The following is a 15,972-nucleotide window of genomic DNA, read 5'->3' as shown; positions in this document are numbered from 1 at the left end:
GGTATTATATTTAATACTGAAAAGTATACCTAGCTCTAACAGAAAAAATTCTTAAATTTTTAGGTTTAAGTTCTTAGACATCTCATCCTCTCCCCCCCCTGCCCCCCAAACACACACCTCCACCTACATGGCAGCATATCTGTATCCATTTGCATCTGGACCAGTTTTAGGTGAAAAAATAAATAAAAACGAAAATACACACAGACAAAATAATGATAGTTTTTTGTGCTTAGATCATTGAGTACTTTCTATTATAGACTTAAAATCCTAGGCTGGCTTTTTTTTTTTTCATAATTGTTCTAAGGTGACCTTATTTTCTGAATTAATAAATGGAATCTATGTATAAGAAACTAGAGGTCCGGTGCACGAAATTCCTGCACTCAGGGGAGGGGGATCTCTCAGCCCAGCCTCCGCCCTCTTGCAGTCCAGGAGCCCTTGGGGGACGTCCAACTGATGGCGTAGGCCCGCTCCCCATGGACGTTGGTTGGACATCCTTAGCACCGCTGCGGAGGCAGGAGAGGCTCCCGCCACTGCCATTGCACTCACCAGCCGTGATCCTGGCTTCTGGCTGAGTGGTGCTCCCCCTTTTGGAGCTCACTGACCACCACGTGGCTGCTCCTACGTTGAGCGTCTGCCCCCTGGTGGTCAGTGTGCGTCATGGCAACCGGTCGTTCTGCCATTCGGTCGATCTGCATATTAGCCTCTTATTATATAGGATGCATGTTAGCCTTTTGTTATATCGAGTAGTTGGAAAGATGTAGTTTGTAAACTAATTTACTGATATTTTTGAGCAGTTTCAATCAGTGGTTTGTGGGTATGATAGAACAATTCTTAAACTAATTTACTGATATTTTTGAGCAGTTTCAATCAGTGGTTTGTGGGTATGATAGAACAATTCTTAAATACATAAAATTTTAATCAAAGATATATTTATGGTAGTACTAGAGGCCCAGTGCACGAATTTGTGCATGAGTGGGGTCCCTTGGGTTGGCCTGGTGAGATTGGGCCCCGGCTCACATCCCCAGCCTCGCAGCCCCCATACCTGCTCCACCATCCCACCTGCAGGGCGATTGATAGGGGCTGGGCCCCCTGCCTAGCTCCCTCAGTTTTTGGGAGCCAGGCGGCAGCCCTGCCCTCTGCCTCCGCCACCGGTCGCCATCTGCGGGGCGATTGGGCCCCCCTTGCACCTACCTTGGCCTGGTGCTGCCTGCTTACCTGCTTCACCATCCTGCTGTGGTCGCCCTCTTGTCAGGGCCCATCGGGGCCGGCAGTGCCTCCACTGCTGCCCGCTGCCAGCACTGCGTCATTGATGCCCGCCATGTCCTGCACTGCCCCCTGGTGGTCAGCACACATCATAGCGAGTGATCAAACTCCCAGTCTCCCAGTCTAATAACTGCCTGAGGGGACAATTTGCATATTAGGCTTTTATTACATAGGATATTTATTACTGAAAAATATACCTAGCACCAGTTGATTTCTTGTACAGAAGAGATGGTGTGATATTTAGTGGTATGAATGTAGCAACAAGAGAAAGGGCAGGCACCTCGGAGGGTCTGCAGTGGCTGTATTCTTTCTGACTTCTGTTCCTGGGTATGGTGTCTCTGAGGGGATGAGGTGAGGGAGGCCCATTTCTGCTGAATTCACCTCTTGGACGAATGGCCCTAACCCTCTTTTTCTTCTTACTCCTTATTTTTTTCTTCCTTATGAGAGCACAAGTGAAAGTACTTTTCAATAGCCAGCTTGATTTTTTTTTAACGAAGAGGTATAGGTGATCTTTAAAAAACATTCCAGCAGCATAGAGTAAAGAAAGCTGTAAGAGTTCCCATTTACCTGAGTCACTAGTTAGCAGTTTCTTCTCTGTCTTCACAGAAATTTCTCTGCACATATTATACGCTGTACTGGAACTCGTTTCCCTGCTTGCACGTAAAAGCTCACATTGGGCCCTTTCAACATTAGTGTGCACAACTTCATTCTTTTGGATGACCACATTATACTTAATTTTATGGCTGTGGCTTAATTTATTTAACCTATTGATGGACCAGTTGGTGTTTTAGTTTTCAAAAAAAAATGCTGCAGTTAGCAGCATTGTCTTGTATTGTTCCACATTGTGCAAATATATTTGTAGGATAAATTCTTCAGAGTTGGAAATACTGAGACAAAGAGTGCACATATATACATATTAATAGCTATTACCGCTGAAACCGGTTTGGCTCAGTGGATAGAGCGTCGGCCTGCGGACTGAAAGGTCCCAGGTTCGATTCCGGTCAAGGGCATGTACCTGGGTTGCGGGCACATCTCCCAGTGGGAGATGTGCAGGAGGCAGCTGATCGATGTTTCTCGCTCATCGATGTTTCTAACTCTCTATCTCTCTCCCTTCCTCTCTGTAAAAAAATCAATAAAATATATTTAAAAAATTTTTATAAAAAAAAAATAGCTATTACCATGTTGCTCTCAAAAAGTAGAACCAATCTACACTCCCACCAACCATGTTTGAGACTGCCCGTTTCTCTCTACTCTCACTAACTCTGGGTATTAGCAAACTTGTAAGTCAGTGTCAGTTTGATAGGTGAAAAAGATGAATTACTGTTTTATTTTGTATTTCTTTAATTATAAATGAGCCTGAGCATATTTTCATTTGTAGTTTGGTCATTTGTATTTAATTTCTGTTAACTATTTGTCACCTTTACCAATTTTTCCATTAGGTTATTTGTCTTTTTCTGATTTAAAAGCTTGCCAATATTCAGAAAGTTTGCCCTTTGTCTCATATGCTACGGATATTTTTGTGTAGTTTACTGCTTGTCTTTCACTGGGTTTGGTATTTCATCCCTCTTCTTTTTGTCCATGGGAAAGTTGAAAGTTTTTACATGGTCAGGTTGATCATATTTTCCTTTGTGACTTCTAGATTTATGTTAAGCTTAGAAAGGTCTTTCACATTCCAGGATATTGAAAACATTCATCCTTATTCTCTTTTTTCTGCTTTAATGTTCATATGTGTATTAGTGTTTGTTTTTAAACAGTGTGCATTTGTATTACAAAGGGGTTTTTGTACTACATTCAGTTTATTTTGGTGAAAGGAGAAGTCAGATGAAGGTACAACTTTATTCTTCAAGCAGATAAACAGTTGACCCCATATTAGGTATTTAATAATTCATTTTTTCCCAGGTGTAAGAATACTTCTGAGATGAAGCTACATTCCATAACCATAAAAATCTTGTGTGTTTGCATGTGTGGGCCGTACATATGCTGTAGAAGCTTGACATTTTTATAGGCCCAAAGACCCCTGCTGGTTTTTAGTTCCATTAACAGATTAAAGAGTACACAGCACATGAAGTGATGACAATCAACCATGCCCACTAATGAGTTCCCTGCACATACACATGCATTCCTCTCCCTGAATTTTCTCTAGATAGGTTACTGCTGTGAAATGATTGTTGGGTTGGTTGCTGGTGAGTAAGATCTTACTGGTCACTTGAAAGTCTGTATGGACAAGTGCTGACTTCTACCTAGAAGCACCATGTGGCACCACTTTCCTGTGACACTCTGACTTCACAGTCTTTGGTCTGTAGCTCTCATAAGTACCTTCATACTTGTCAAACCATATGTCTAAATTTTGGTTCAGAAAAATGGTTATAGGATAAATTTTATGTCTTTCTTCAACCATGACCATTTTATTCTAACTTCTTTTTGAATAGAATACTTTTCAGTTGTTTTATGAATTTCTGGAAGATTATTTTGGATGGAAATGTTAAAACCAGTACATCATATCTCATTGTAAATTTGGCATATTATGACCATTTAAAGAAAAATTACAATTACATAAGTTGTAAATTCTTAGAGTATAGAAAACAATTATAGCTGATTACCTATAAAAATATTCCTCATGTTCAAATAACAAAGGCAATCTCATTTTAAATAGTTGGGTGAAAATCCCCTTTTGCTTTGTAGAAAAGTCTAAATCATAAAATATATGGACATCATAAAATATATGGAAAAAATGAAGTTTATTCCTTAAACTATAGTATATGTAAAAGATAGATGATTGCTTATAAGTAAAACTAGGTAGGTTAATGAAAAGTTGCAGTTCACAAAAAAAACTACACTGAGTCTAAAAATTATTTAACAGGTAAGAGTTACTTTTGTATTTTAGAATATGAGACCGTTTAAAGAGAGCTTTAACTTATTGGAATTTTGGTTCTAAATATTATTGATACAAAAAGTCCAAGATCCTTTTTAGTCTTATGAGAGTAGTTGTTTATGGGTAATTTTGCTATTTTGCATGATAATTAAGAAGCTTAATTTCTTTACTCGAGCACCAGGCTGTTTGTTTCTTGAAGGCAGTAAACAATACTGCTCATTTTTTAATCCCTGGAAAGCCTAACATGGTACATGGCACATAGTACTCACTCAATATGTGTTTCTGTAATGTATGGATGATTGAAGGAGTGAAGGAATAGGACAATCTTTTCAAATTTTATCCATCAGCAAATTCTATTAGCTCTATCTTCAAAATATATCCAGCATGTGACAACTACTCAAACTCTCAGCTTGGTTTAGGCCACCATCATATCTCACCTGGACTAGATCATTTGGTCTTCTAACTGGTCTCCCTGTTTCTGCTTTTGCCTCCATACAGCAGCCAAAGTAATCCTTTTAGAAGTTAAGTGAGATCATAACACTCTAAACCCCTCAGTGGTTTCCATCTTACTCAGAAGTGAAAGCCAAATCCTTAAAATGCCCATTTTCTCATCTGCCCCCAAGTCTGCTCTACCATTACATCTTTGAACTCATCTAATTCTCTCCCCCCCATCTCATTCTATTCCACTTATCTGGCTTTCTTTCAGTCTCTTGAACATGCCAGATATTCTTCTGCCTCAGGGTCTTTGCATTAGCTGTTCCCTCTGCCTGGAACACTTTCACTTTCAGTCTCTCTCAACTAATGTGAAAGTTCCATGAAATCAGGTGTTCTTTTTCCCCTGCTACCATCCCCAGTGCTCAGAAAATTGCCTGCTGCATGGTAGACACTTACATATTTGTTGGGAAGAAAAAGGGAGCAATGAACTGAAGAAGGAATCAGAAGATGGGAGGCATGAAACTAGATTAAACTCATGGATATAAAGATTTGGCCATAGAAACAGTGGTCTCTAGTCCTGTCCAGGGCTTAGATTCCGTACCTGTGAAGGGCAGTAAACTTGACAACTTTTCTGGTAATTTCCCGTTGATGTCTTTCTAACCTATACAGTTATGTTTTCATTTCTTTCCTCTTGCCTTGGAAAAACACCTTTGCTGTAGTTTTAATAGACTCTCACCTGGCACTGAAGGAATTGACAAATGACATATAATATATAGCCTTAACTTTCTGTTGTTCTTTGTAGAAGCTAGATTGTTTCTCTCCAAAGCCCACTTGAGTCCTGTCACTGCAGTGGATGCTGTTTGGCTGAGACCTCCCCTGAGTCTGCTGTTTACTTGGTAGGCACTGTGCTTGCCATTCTGACCGCCCTTACCTGAGGCTGCCTCTTCTCCTCTCTTGGGCCTTTATGTTCCTTCTCGTGGTTTCTCTTTTGGATTGCATGTTGCCTCAAATAAAATTGCTAACAACATATGGCCTGTTATGATTCTCTTTTCCCAAACTCTGCCATTTTGTATATTTGTGACACACTGCAGATTTTGTAAAGATTGCTTCATAATATTTGTTTACCATCTGCTGCACTCTATTTGGTATCTTGCTAGGATTTTTTCCTCCATTTTAAGTGACATTAACAAAATCCAGCCAGTACATAGACTTTCTGGTTCTACTTTTGCTTCCCTAATGTGCTGGAAAATCATATAACTATGCTCCAGGCAACTAGAGAAGCCTGGAATCTCATTGTGAACCAGAGTATCAGATCTATTGCACCCGCCCCCACTTCTTGGTCATATCCGTAATGCTTTTTGGTCAGATGGCAAAGAACCTTCATCTATAAGACAAAAGGAGTTCAAGTTATTTTTTGCTACTTCTTTCTACTTAGTACCACTACTTTCTAGTGTTCTTCACCAACATATTTATACTTTTGAAACTCTGTGCCATTTTAGTAAGTTTTTATGATTTATAGTTCCAGTTAGTGTACTTTTTATAGCTAATACAGCTTGATAGGCAAATAGACAGAGTCTTGCTAGACTGTGTATGTCAGTGGTCCTCAACCTGTGGGTTGCGACCCCTTTGGCGGTCGAATGACCCTTTCACAGGGGTCGCCTAAGACCATCCTGCATATCAGATATTTACATTACGATTCATAACAGTAGCAACATTACAGTTATGAAGTAGCAACGAAAATAATTTTATGATTGAGTCACAACATGAGGAACTGTATTTAAAGGGCCAGAAGGTTGAGAACCACTGGTGTATGTCCAACTTTTTATTGAGGTAAGTATTTTAAGTCATTGTCATACTGAATTACTTGGTGTATCTTTCTACTTTCTTATCCTTTAGTTACTTCTCATACCTGTCAACTCATTTTCTTTATTTTCCTCCAGCTTTTTTTTTTTAAAATATATTTTATTAATTTTTTACAGAGAGGAAGGGAGAGAGATAGAGAGTTAGAAACATCGATGAGAGAGAAACATCGATCAGCCGCCTTCTGCACATCTCCTACTGGGGATGTGCCCGCAACCAAGGTACATGCCCTTGACCGGAATCGAACCCAGGACCCTTCAGTCCACAAGCCGACGCTCTATCCACTGAGCCAAACCGGTTTCGGCTTTCCTCCAGCTTTATTGAGATATAATTGACATATAACATTGTATAAGTTTAAGGTATACAGTGTGCTGATTTGATACAGATATATATTGCAAAATGATTACCACCATATTATTAGTCAACACCTCCATTCTATCACATAATTACCATTTCTTTTTTTGAGGTGAGAACATTTAAGATTTACTGTCTTAGCAACATTCAAATATATAACACATTATTATTGGCTATAATCACCATGCTGTACATTAGATCTCCAGGCCTTATTATATTTATAACTGAAAGTTGTACCCTTTGACAAGTACCTCTCCCATTTCCCCCAACCACTGGTAATCACCACTTTACTCTCTGTTTCTCAAAGTTTGGGTTTCTTAGATTCCACATATAAGTGATATCAAACAATATTTGTCCTGCTATGACTGACTTATTAGCATAGTGCCCTCAAATTTTATACAAGTTGTCAGAAATGGCAGGATGTCTTTATTTTTCTTCTCTTTTTTATTTATTTTATCTGAGGATGTCTTTATTTTTCATAGCTGAATAATATGCAGTGTGTGTGTGATGGATATTTAGGTTGTTTCCATATTTTGGCTATCTATAATAATAAAAGCGTAATATGCAAATCGACCAAACGGCCAAACAGTGGAACGGCTGTCCAGATGACCTTCCGGACGAAGCTGGGGCTGCAAGGGCCTCACCTTGCACGAATTTTGTGCATCAGGACTCTAGTGATAAATAATGCTAATGAACATAGGGGTGCTGATATCTCTACAGAATCCTGATTTCATGTCCTTTGGCTTGCTGAAAGTCTATCTACTGGCTGGATTTTGTTAATGTCACCAGAAGTAGGATTGCTGGATCATATGGTAATTGTATTTTTAATTTTTTGAGGAACCTCCATACTGTTTTTCAGAGCAGCTGTGCCAATTTGCATTTCCACCAAGAGTGCACAAGGGTTCCCTTTTCTCTACATCTTCACCAATGCTTGTTATCTCTTGGCTTTTTGATGATAGCCATTCTAACACGTGTGAGAAGATATCTCATTGCGTTTTGTTTTGTTTCTAAATATGTTTTTATTGATTTTTACAAGAGAGAAAGGAAGGGAGAAGGAGAGAGATAGAAACATTGATGAGAGATAAACATAAATCAGCTGCCTCCTGCACATCCCCGCTTGGGGATCAAGCCCGAAACCCGGGCATGTGCCCCTGACCAGTAATCGAATCAGCAACCTCTTGGTGCATGGGATGACACTTAACCAACTGAGCTAAATCAACTGGGCTCATTTTGGTTTTGATTTGCATTTCCCTGATGATTAGTCATGTTAAGCATCTTTTCATGTACCTATTGTATGTCTTTGGAATTCTTTGTCTTTAGAGAGAAGTATATTCTCACTTTAAACATCAAAGCCAATGGTTTATTCTTGGCCTGTCCTCGGGGGTTAGGTTACCTGGAATTTGCATTTTGGCTGGAATTATCATTCTTTTCATAAGTTTGATTACTTTTCCAACTCAGTCTCCTCTTTGACAAGAACTAGGAGTCTTTATTAAAACTACTAATCACAATTATTAGAGTGAATCAGTCCCCTCAAAGAGCAATTTGTAAAGAAAACCAATACATACATAAAATGGGACTTTTTTATTAATCCATGAAAACTACTAATCACTGTGTCATGTAAGCCTGATTTCATCCTCAGACTTGATTAGATAGAATGCCTCTTTCAACTTTTCAGAACTCTTTCTCTTGGAGTCAGACCCCTTATGGGATAGCCCTACACACTTTACCACTAGGTGGGCTATTCTGGCCTTTTATCTTCAGTTTTCTGTCCAAATTAAAGCAAAATACCTTTTTTAGTGTTTCATAGCTGCTTTTTATGGAATTGCTAATAATAAATTATTCTGGTGGCTGACTCCCCTCACAATTTTTTGTTGAAATAATTCCTAAGATATTTCATAGAATTCTAGAATTCCAAAATCTTTTGTTTTAAGTAGCCTTAAAGATTCAAGCTTTGTTTGGGGAGCGTGTTGATGTCATTCCTGATTTAGAGAGATGTGATATAAATGATTTTTCTGGACTCCTTGTCCTCTCTTTACAAATTATAAAAAGACTAGAGGCCTAATGCATGAAATTCTTGCACTGGGATGGGGGTTCCCTCAGCCTGGCCTATACCCTCACGTAGTCCGGGAGCCCTTGGGGGATGTCCAACTGTTTTACTGAATTCCAAGCACTTCCATCCCATGTACATATTGAAATTTGAATATAAGCAGTCCCTTTATAACCACCATCTCTGTAGCTGGCCCCAGTGTAGAAATGAGGTTTACAAAAAGCTACTTTGTTCAGATTGAAAATATTACCAAGTTCAGGACTTTATCAAAACAAATCCATTTTTTTAAACAAATTGTTTTAGCCCACATCTAAACAGAGAGTTTGACTTGGCTTTAAAACAAAAATGTAAAGTGCTTTCTTGTGTATAATATGCAGCATTATATTCCTTTATACTATACTAGAGGCCCGGTGCACAAAAATATGTGCACTCAGGGGGGTCCCTCAGCACAGCCTATGCCCTCTTGCAGTCTGGGACCCCTCGGAGAATGCCCACCTGCTGGCTTAGGCCCACTCCCTAGAGGATCGGGCCCAAGCAGGCAATCAAGCATCCCTCTGGCAGCCCGGCAGCCCTCGGGGGATGTCCACTTGCCAGCAGGGAGCAGGCCTAAGCTGCAGTCAGACATCCTTAGGACTGCTGAGGAGGCGGGAGAGGCTCCCACCACCACCACTGTACTGGCAGCCATCAGTCTGGCTTGTGGCTAAGCAGAGCTCCCCATGTGGGAGTGCACTGACCACCAGGGGACAGCTCCTGCATTGAGCATCTGCCCCCTGGTGGTCAGTGTGTGTCATACTGACCAGTCATTCCCAGATGTTCTGCTGTTAAGGTCAATTTGCATATACCCTTTTATTATATAGGATAGAGGCCTGGTACACAGGTGGGGGCCAGCTGGTTTGCCCTGAAGGGTGTCCCGGATCAGGGTGGGGGTCCTGCTGGGGTGCCTGGCCAGCCTGGGTGAGGGGCTGATGGCTGTTTGCAGCTGGTCACACCCCCATCAGGGTGGGGGGTCCCCACTGGGGTGCCTGGCCAGCCTGGGTGAGGGGATGATGGTTGTTTTCAGGCTGACCACACCCCCTTTAGGGTGGGGGGTCCCCACTGGGGTGCCTGGCCAGTCTTGGTGAGGGGCTGAGAGCCGTTTTCAGGCTGGCCAAGCCCCCCGGCGATGAAAGCTCCCAGCCTCTCCTTTTTTCCCTTTTTTCTTTTTAATTCTGGGATTTATTTACCTTCTATAATTGAAACTTTGTAGCTTTGAGAGGAGCTCAGAGCAAGCCAGGGCGGGTGGGAGGGAAGCCTCCTGCTCGCTCCAGCTCCATGGTCACAGACGGCTCAAAGCAGTTATCTGGGGTTTATTTAGCTTCTATAATTGAAACTTGGTTGCTTTGAGTGGAGCTCAGAGCCGCCATGGCAGGCGGGGAAGCTTGGCTTCCTCCATCATTGGGGCAACCAAGCCTCCTGCTTGCTCCAGCTCCGTGGCTGCCGGCCGCCATCTTGGTTGGCTTAATTTGCATATAGTCACCCTGATTGGCTTGTGGGCGTGGCTTAAGGCATAGCGAAGGTATGTTCAATTTGCATGTTTGCCTTTTATTAGTGTAGACTAGTGGCATGAAATTTGTGCACATTAAAGGGGAATTAATTAGAGGAAATATTTTAATATTCCTATTTGCCCTTTCTCTATAATAGAAGTGTCAGAGATGAAAGAACATTAGTAAAATGTATATGAAAATCTTCCTCCTGTCAGAGTCTGGGGCACACCAGAGTCAAGTCCCCACCCACCCACATGCACCTCAAAATTGTGCAAGACCCAGACCTGGATGCTCCACCCCCATTGGACTAGATCCAGACCCGGCCGGCCCCACCCTTGTCAAGCCCCGCTGGGTGGGGGGCGTGGCCTGAGGTCCCCTGTCAAGCCCTGCCAGGCGGGGGACATGGCCTCAGGTCCCCTGGCCCGGTGCCAGTGTAGGGGGTGTGGCCTCAGGTTCCCCGGCCTGGCGCTGGGAAGGGGGTGCAGCCTAAGGTCCCCTGGCCCAGCACCAGGGTGGAGGGTGCACCTTGAGGTCCCCATCAAGCCCCACCAGGCGGGGGGTGCAGCCTCAGGTCTCCCGGTCTGGCACTGGGGCGGGGGGTGTGGCCTGAGGTCCCCTGGTCTGGCGCTGGGGCAGGGGGCATGGCCTGAGGTCTCCCATCAAGCCCTGCCAGGTGGGGGATATGGCCTGAGGTCCCCTGGCCTGGCGCTTGGGCGGGGGCATGGCCTGAGGTCCCCTGTCAAGCCCTGCTGGTTGGGGGATGCGGCTTGAGGTCCCCTGTCAAGCCCCACAGGGGTGAGAGGGGAGTGCAGCCTCAGGTCCCTGCTGATTGCTCATTAAGGCTCATTACGGAAACTCAACCTCTGCTATGGGTGCAGCCATCTTGTGTTAGGAAATCCTGCTTCCACTGTGGGCGCAACCATCTTGTGTTACGAAAAACCCCACCTCCACTGTGGGTGCCACCATATTTGTGGTGGAGTGATGGTCAATTTGCATATTCCCTCTTTATTATATAGGATCTGTTTTTCCCCTTTGTTTCCTGCATTTGTAAGAAAACTTTTGACTTAACCTTGAAAATACTAGTTTCTAGAACCTATGTAGAAACTTTTTTGTTTCCAAAACTAGAATGGCATTTGGTTTTATAGATTCTGTAACTTAAAAAACAAAAGAAAGAAAAGAAAGAAGAACAGTGTTAGATTCCTATATATCCTTTATATAAGTAACATCTACGAAAGTGCCATCTTTGTTACTGAAAGTCACCATTGTGTGTCTTTTATACTGAAAACAGGCCACTCTTGATAGCGTAATGCCAATAGCAACTTCAGACAGTTTCTACCTATATAGATATTTAGTATGATTTGATACTGATTTACATTGAGTTGGGGAACTATTTGGAGTGAACCAGGATCCAGGAACAAATGCTTTGGAGAGAAAACCCCAGCAAGAGCTGTCGGCTTGATCATTGAGAGGGGCTGGCTCAAGTGCTAGTTTCCCTCATGATGTCAGATTGCTACCGGCTTCTGAAAAGGAAAAGGAAGTAGCATTTTGCTCTGTAATATGCTAATTGGGAGACAACACAAGCTCCCTCGTAGGGTTTCCAGAGCCTTGTCAGTGAACAGGGTATATCTTCAGAACTGCAGCTGGACAAAAAGGAGGGCTGATGGGCAAAGAGCCTTGTGCTGAACTGAACTCATACTGTCTTTTCAGTAAGAATCCCCAGAGTATGTGATGTAAGCAAAGGGTAAAAACAGATATAGTATAAAGGAATATCATGTTGTATATTATACACATGAAAGCCACTTTACATTTTTGTTTTAAAGCCAGGCCTGGGATCAGTTTCTCTGCATCTGATCAAATCAGCAATTAGATACCCAAGAGTGACCAAAATAAATAACACCACTGATTGTTTAATAAGTGCACCAGAGCTGAGACATGCAAATGAGAGAGAGAGTAGCCCCTCCCAAGTTGTCCTCTGGGAAGCTGTGTACTTTTTCCAGCAATGCTGCTGTTGCTAAAAATATTTTTGGTATTTTTCTTTCAACTGTACAGTTAGAGTCTACCACATAGGCTGTTCTCCTGTTGACAGATGTTTATCTTTAGAAAGCTGAAGAAGATAACTAAATATTTAGAAATAGCCAAAGTCATTCTGAGTTCTCCTTGGCAGGTAGTATAGGAGAATGATCAGGTGGACAATTTTGTTTGGGTTAAAAGTGAGATTTGATATTTTTACGTGGTCTGTCTTCTAGTTCTTAAAACAGTTTGTGAAGAGTTATTTCAAAACTACTTTGAATAAAGGAAGCATAGTTGAAATAAGTACATTGTTTCTGGGTGTGTCTACTTTGATAATAAATGTAGTCAAATGAATACATTCTGGTTATGTACCTTGTAAAGCCTTATTATCCTCTAGTTTCAAGACGATTTCAAAGTACCATGAATTACTGTTTGACACTTACTATGGTCAGAGTTCCCAGTACAAATGAAACTGTACAAAAAGAGAAAGAGAGCTATTAGATAGAATAGGATATGGAGAGGATGTTAGAGTTGCTTTTCACGTTAACCTTACACTAGGCTCCCAGTTATTCTTCTGTAAAAATGAATCCATATATATAAAAAGCCACCGACTAGAATGCCAGAACACCCAGAACAACTGGAATGACCGGTCACTATGGTGCCCACTGCGGCTGGCCAACTGGCCCAATCAGGGGTGGGACCAGCTGGCCAACCTCCTGCAGCTCCTCCCCCCAGCTGGCCCCACTCCCAATTGGTGAGCGGACTGACCTCCTGCGGACCCCCCACGCCCCCCTCTGGCTGGCCTGGCCCCAATAGGGCCCTGTTCGGGGGTGGGGCCAGTGGCCAACCACCCACGGCCCCTCCCCCCCAGGCCTCAATCACCTAGCAGGCCGAAGGACCCCACCCATGCATGAATTCATGCACCAGGCCTCTAGTAATCCTATCTAATAAAAGAGAAACATGGTAATTGGCGTACGACCGCTACCCTTCCCATTGGCTAATCAGGATGATATGCAAATTAACTGCCAGCCAAGATGGCGGCCGGCAGCCAGGCAGCTTGAAACTAACATGAGGCTTGTTTGCTTCAGTGATGGAGGAAACCAACATTCCCCGCCTGCCTTGCCGGCCTCTGAGCCTGCAGTTTGAAACATTGTAACAAATATAGAAGCTAAAAAAAAAAAACCAAAAACCTGCTTTCAGCTAGCCGGGATCTCAGAGCTGGAGTTATACATTGTTTCGATTATAGAACCGAAACAAACCAGATACCTGCTTTCAGCAGCAGAGGCCTAACAGCTGGAGCCTCAGAGCTAAAGCTGGCCCAGAATAAAAAAAAAAGAAAAAAAGGAGCAGTTGGGAGCTTCCGTCACCTGCCAGCCTGAAAATAGCCCTCAGCCCCTCACCCAGACTGGCCAGGCACCCCAGGGGGGACCCCCACCCTGAAGGGGGTGTGACCAGCTGCAAACAGCCATCATCCCCTCACCCAGGCTGGCCAGGCACCCCAGTGGGGACCCCAACCCTGATCCGGGACACCCTTCAGGGCAAACCAGCTGGCCCCCACACGTGCACCAGTCCTCTATCCTATATAGTAAAAGGGTAATATGCCTCCCAGCACCGGGATCAGCGGAGCCACGAGGCCTCCCGGCACCGGGATCAGCGTGACAGGGAGGAGCGCCCAAATCTCCTGATCGCCCTGTGGCTTTGTGTGTGACAGGGGGTGGGGCCACAACCTCCCTATCGGCCCTGCTCTGGCCCTGCTCTGTTCGTGACAGGGGAAGGTGCCCCAACCCCCTGATCAGCCCTGCTCTGTGCCTGATAGTGGGGAGCTCCCCAACCCCCTGATCGCCCTGCGGCTCTGTGTGTGACAGGGTGCGGCGCCCCAACCCCTCCCCCCCACGGGCCCTGCTCTGTGTGTGACGGGGTAGAGCCATAACCTCCCCATCGGCCCTGCCCTGAGTGTACAGGGTGCAGCACCCCAACCCCCTGATCCGCCCTGCTCTGTGTGTGACAGGGGGCGGGGCCCCAACTCCCCTATCAGCCCTACTCTGTGAGTGACAGGGGGGAGCTCCCCAACCCCCTTATCGACCCTGCTCTGTGCGTGACAGGGTACGGAGCCCCAACCCTCCTGATGGGCCCTGCTCTGTGAGTGACAGGGGTCAGCGCCCCAACCCCCTGATGGGCCCTGCTCTGTGCGTGACAGGGGGAGCTCCCCAACCCCCCTGATGGGCCCTGCTCTGTGCGTGACAGGGGGGAGTTCCCCAACCCCCTTATCGACCCTGCTCTGTGCGTGACAGGGTATGGAGCCCCAACCCCACTGATGGGCCCTGCTCTGTGAGTGACAGGGGGCAGCGCCCCAACCCCCTGATTGGCCCTGCTCTGTGCGTGACAGGGAGTGGCGCCGCAACCTCCCCATTGACCCTGCCTTGAGTGTGACAGGGGACGGTGCCCCAACCCTCCAATCAGCCCTACCCTGAGCGTGACTGAGGGTGGCATCGCAACTTCCCGATCCGTCCTGCTCTGTGCATGACAGGGGCGGCGCCCCAACTCCCCAGTTGGCCCTGCTCTGAGCCTGACCAGGGGCTGCACCTAGGGATTGGGCCTGCCCTCTGCCACCGGGAGCAGGCCTAAGCCAGCAGGTCGTTATCTCCCGAGGGTCCCAGACTGTAAGAGGGCACAGGCCAGGCTGAGGGACCCCGCTCTTCCCCCCGAGTGCACAAATATTTGTGCACCGGGCCTCTAATAATAATAATAATAATAATAATAATAATAATAATAATAAAGTCACACTATCCACATTATAGGACTGTTGTGAAGTTCTTCAGGACGTTCTTACTGCATATGAAGCACTTAGTGCCTTGTGTATAATGATGATCAGTAAACGTTAGTCATTTTTATTTTGCTAATGTGACATGGTGGGTGGTTCTCTGGGAGAGAGAAAGAATGAAGGAATAGAGGGATAGGGTGCTGTGTGGGAAAGAAAAAAAGTACTGACAGTAGAATAGGACTGGCCTGTCTTCAGTTTTTAAAGTTCTCCAAACCAAACCTGTTTTAATCGTACTCCTAAATACATGTCATGAATGGCATGAGTAATATTTTAATTTTTAGCTGTCCCTTAATTTTTTAGTTCTTTATTGAGATTCTGGTTGTATCCTGAACAAAAACAAAGCAAAACAACAAACCTCAACATCCCCCAAAATAGGGTTTTGAGGATTTGGATATCAGTTTGTAAAAACAAATTGTATTATGTTTCCAGCTGATGTGGTTTTTGTACATAAAAAATGCAAATCTTATCACTTGCATTACGTTGCTTTTTAAACAGATGAAGATGAAGATGGTGATCGAATTACAGTGAGAAGTGATGAAGAAATGAAGGCAATGCTGTCATATGTAAGTACATTACAAATGAGTTCTATCTTAAATATATTACTGTGATTGAGGATGCTGTTTCTTGGCAAAGTGAAGGTATAAAAGTAAATCACAATTGCCATAACATTTTTCTATATAGTATATAAGGTTTTCAAAGATTTCCTTATGTGAAAGTTAAGGGCATTCTTTCCAAAAGACACTTACTGATCGTATCGTGAACATTAAGAATAATGCATCTTAATGAC

At 43.9% G+C, this 15,972-nt stretch overlaps 1 protein-coding gene across 3 annotated transcripts in view; it reads left to right on the top strand.

Annotated features, from left to right (window-relative positions):
- MAP2K5 (mitogen-activated protein kinase kinase 5) overlaps positions 1–15,972 on the top strand; it is a 268,685-nt gene that overhangs the window by 9,725 nt on the left and 242,988 nt on the right. For all 3 annotated transcript variants that reach the window (XM_081113392.1, XM_081113393.1, XM_081113391.1), the window contains exon 3: positions 15,681–15,748. In XM_081113392.1, coding sequence (XP_080969518.1) covers positions 15,681–15,748 — 68 coding nt within the window. The remainder of the gene's footprint in view (positions 1–15,680; positions 15,749–15,972) is intronic.

This window comes from Myotis nattereri (genome assembly GCF_964212035.1).
Source record: "Myotis nattereri genome assembly, chromosome: 1".
In the NCBI taxonomy this organism is placed as follows: Eukaryota; Metazoa; Chordata; class Mammalia; order Chiroptera; family Vespertilionidae; genus Myotis; species Myotis nattereri.
The sequence above is the reverse complement of the archived record's forward strand: the minus strand, read 5'-3'. Positions and strand labels throughout refer to the sequence as shown.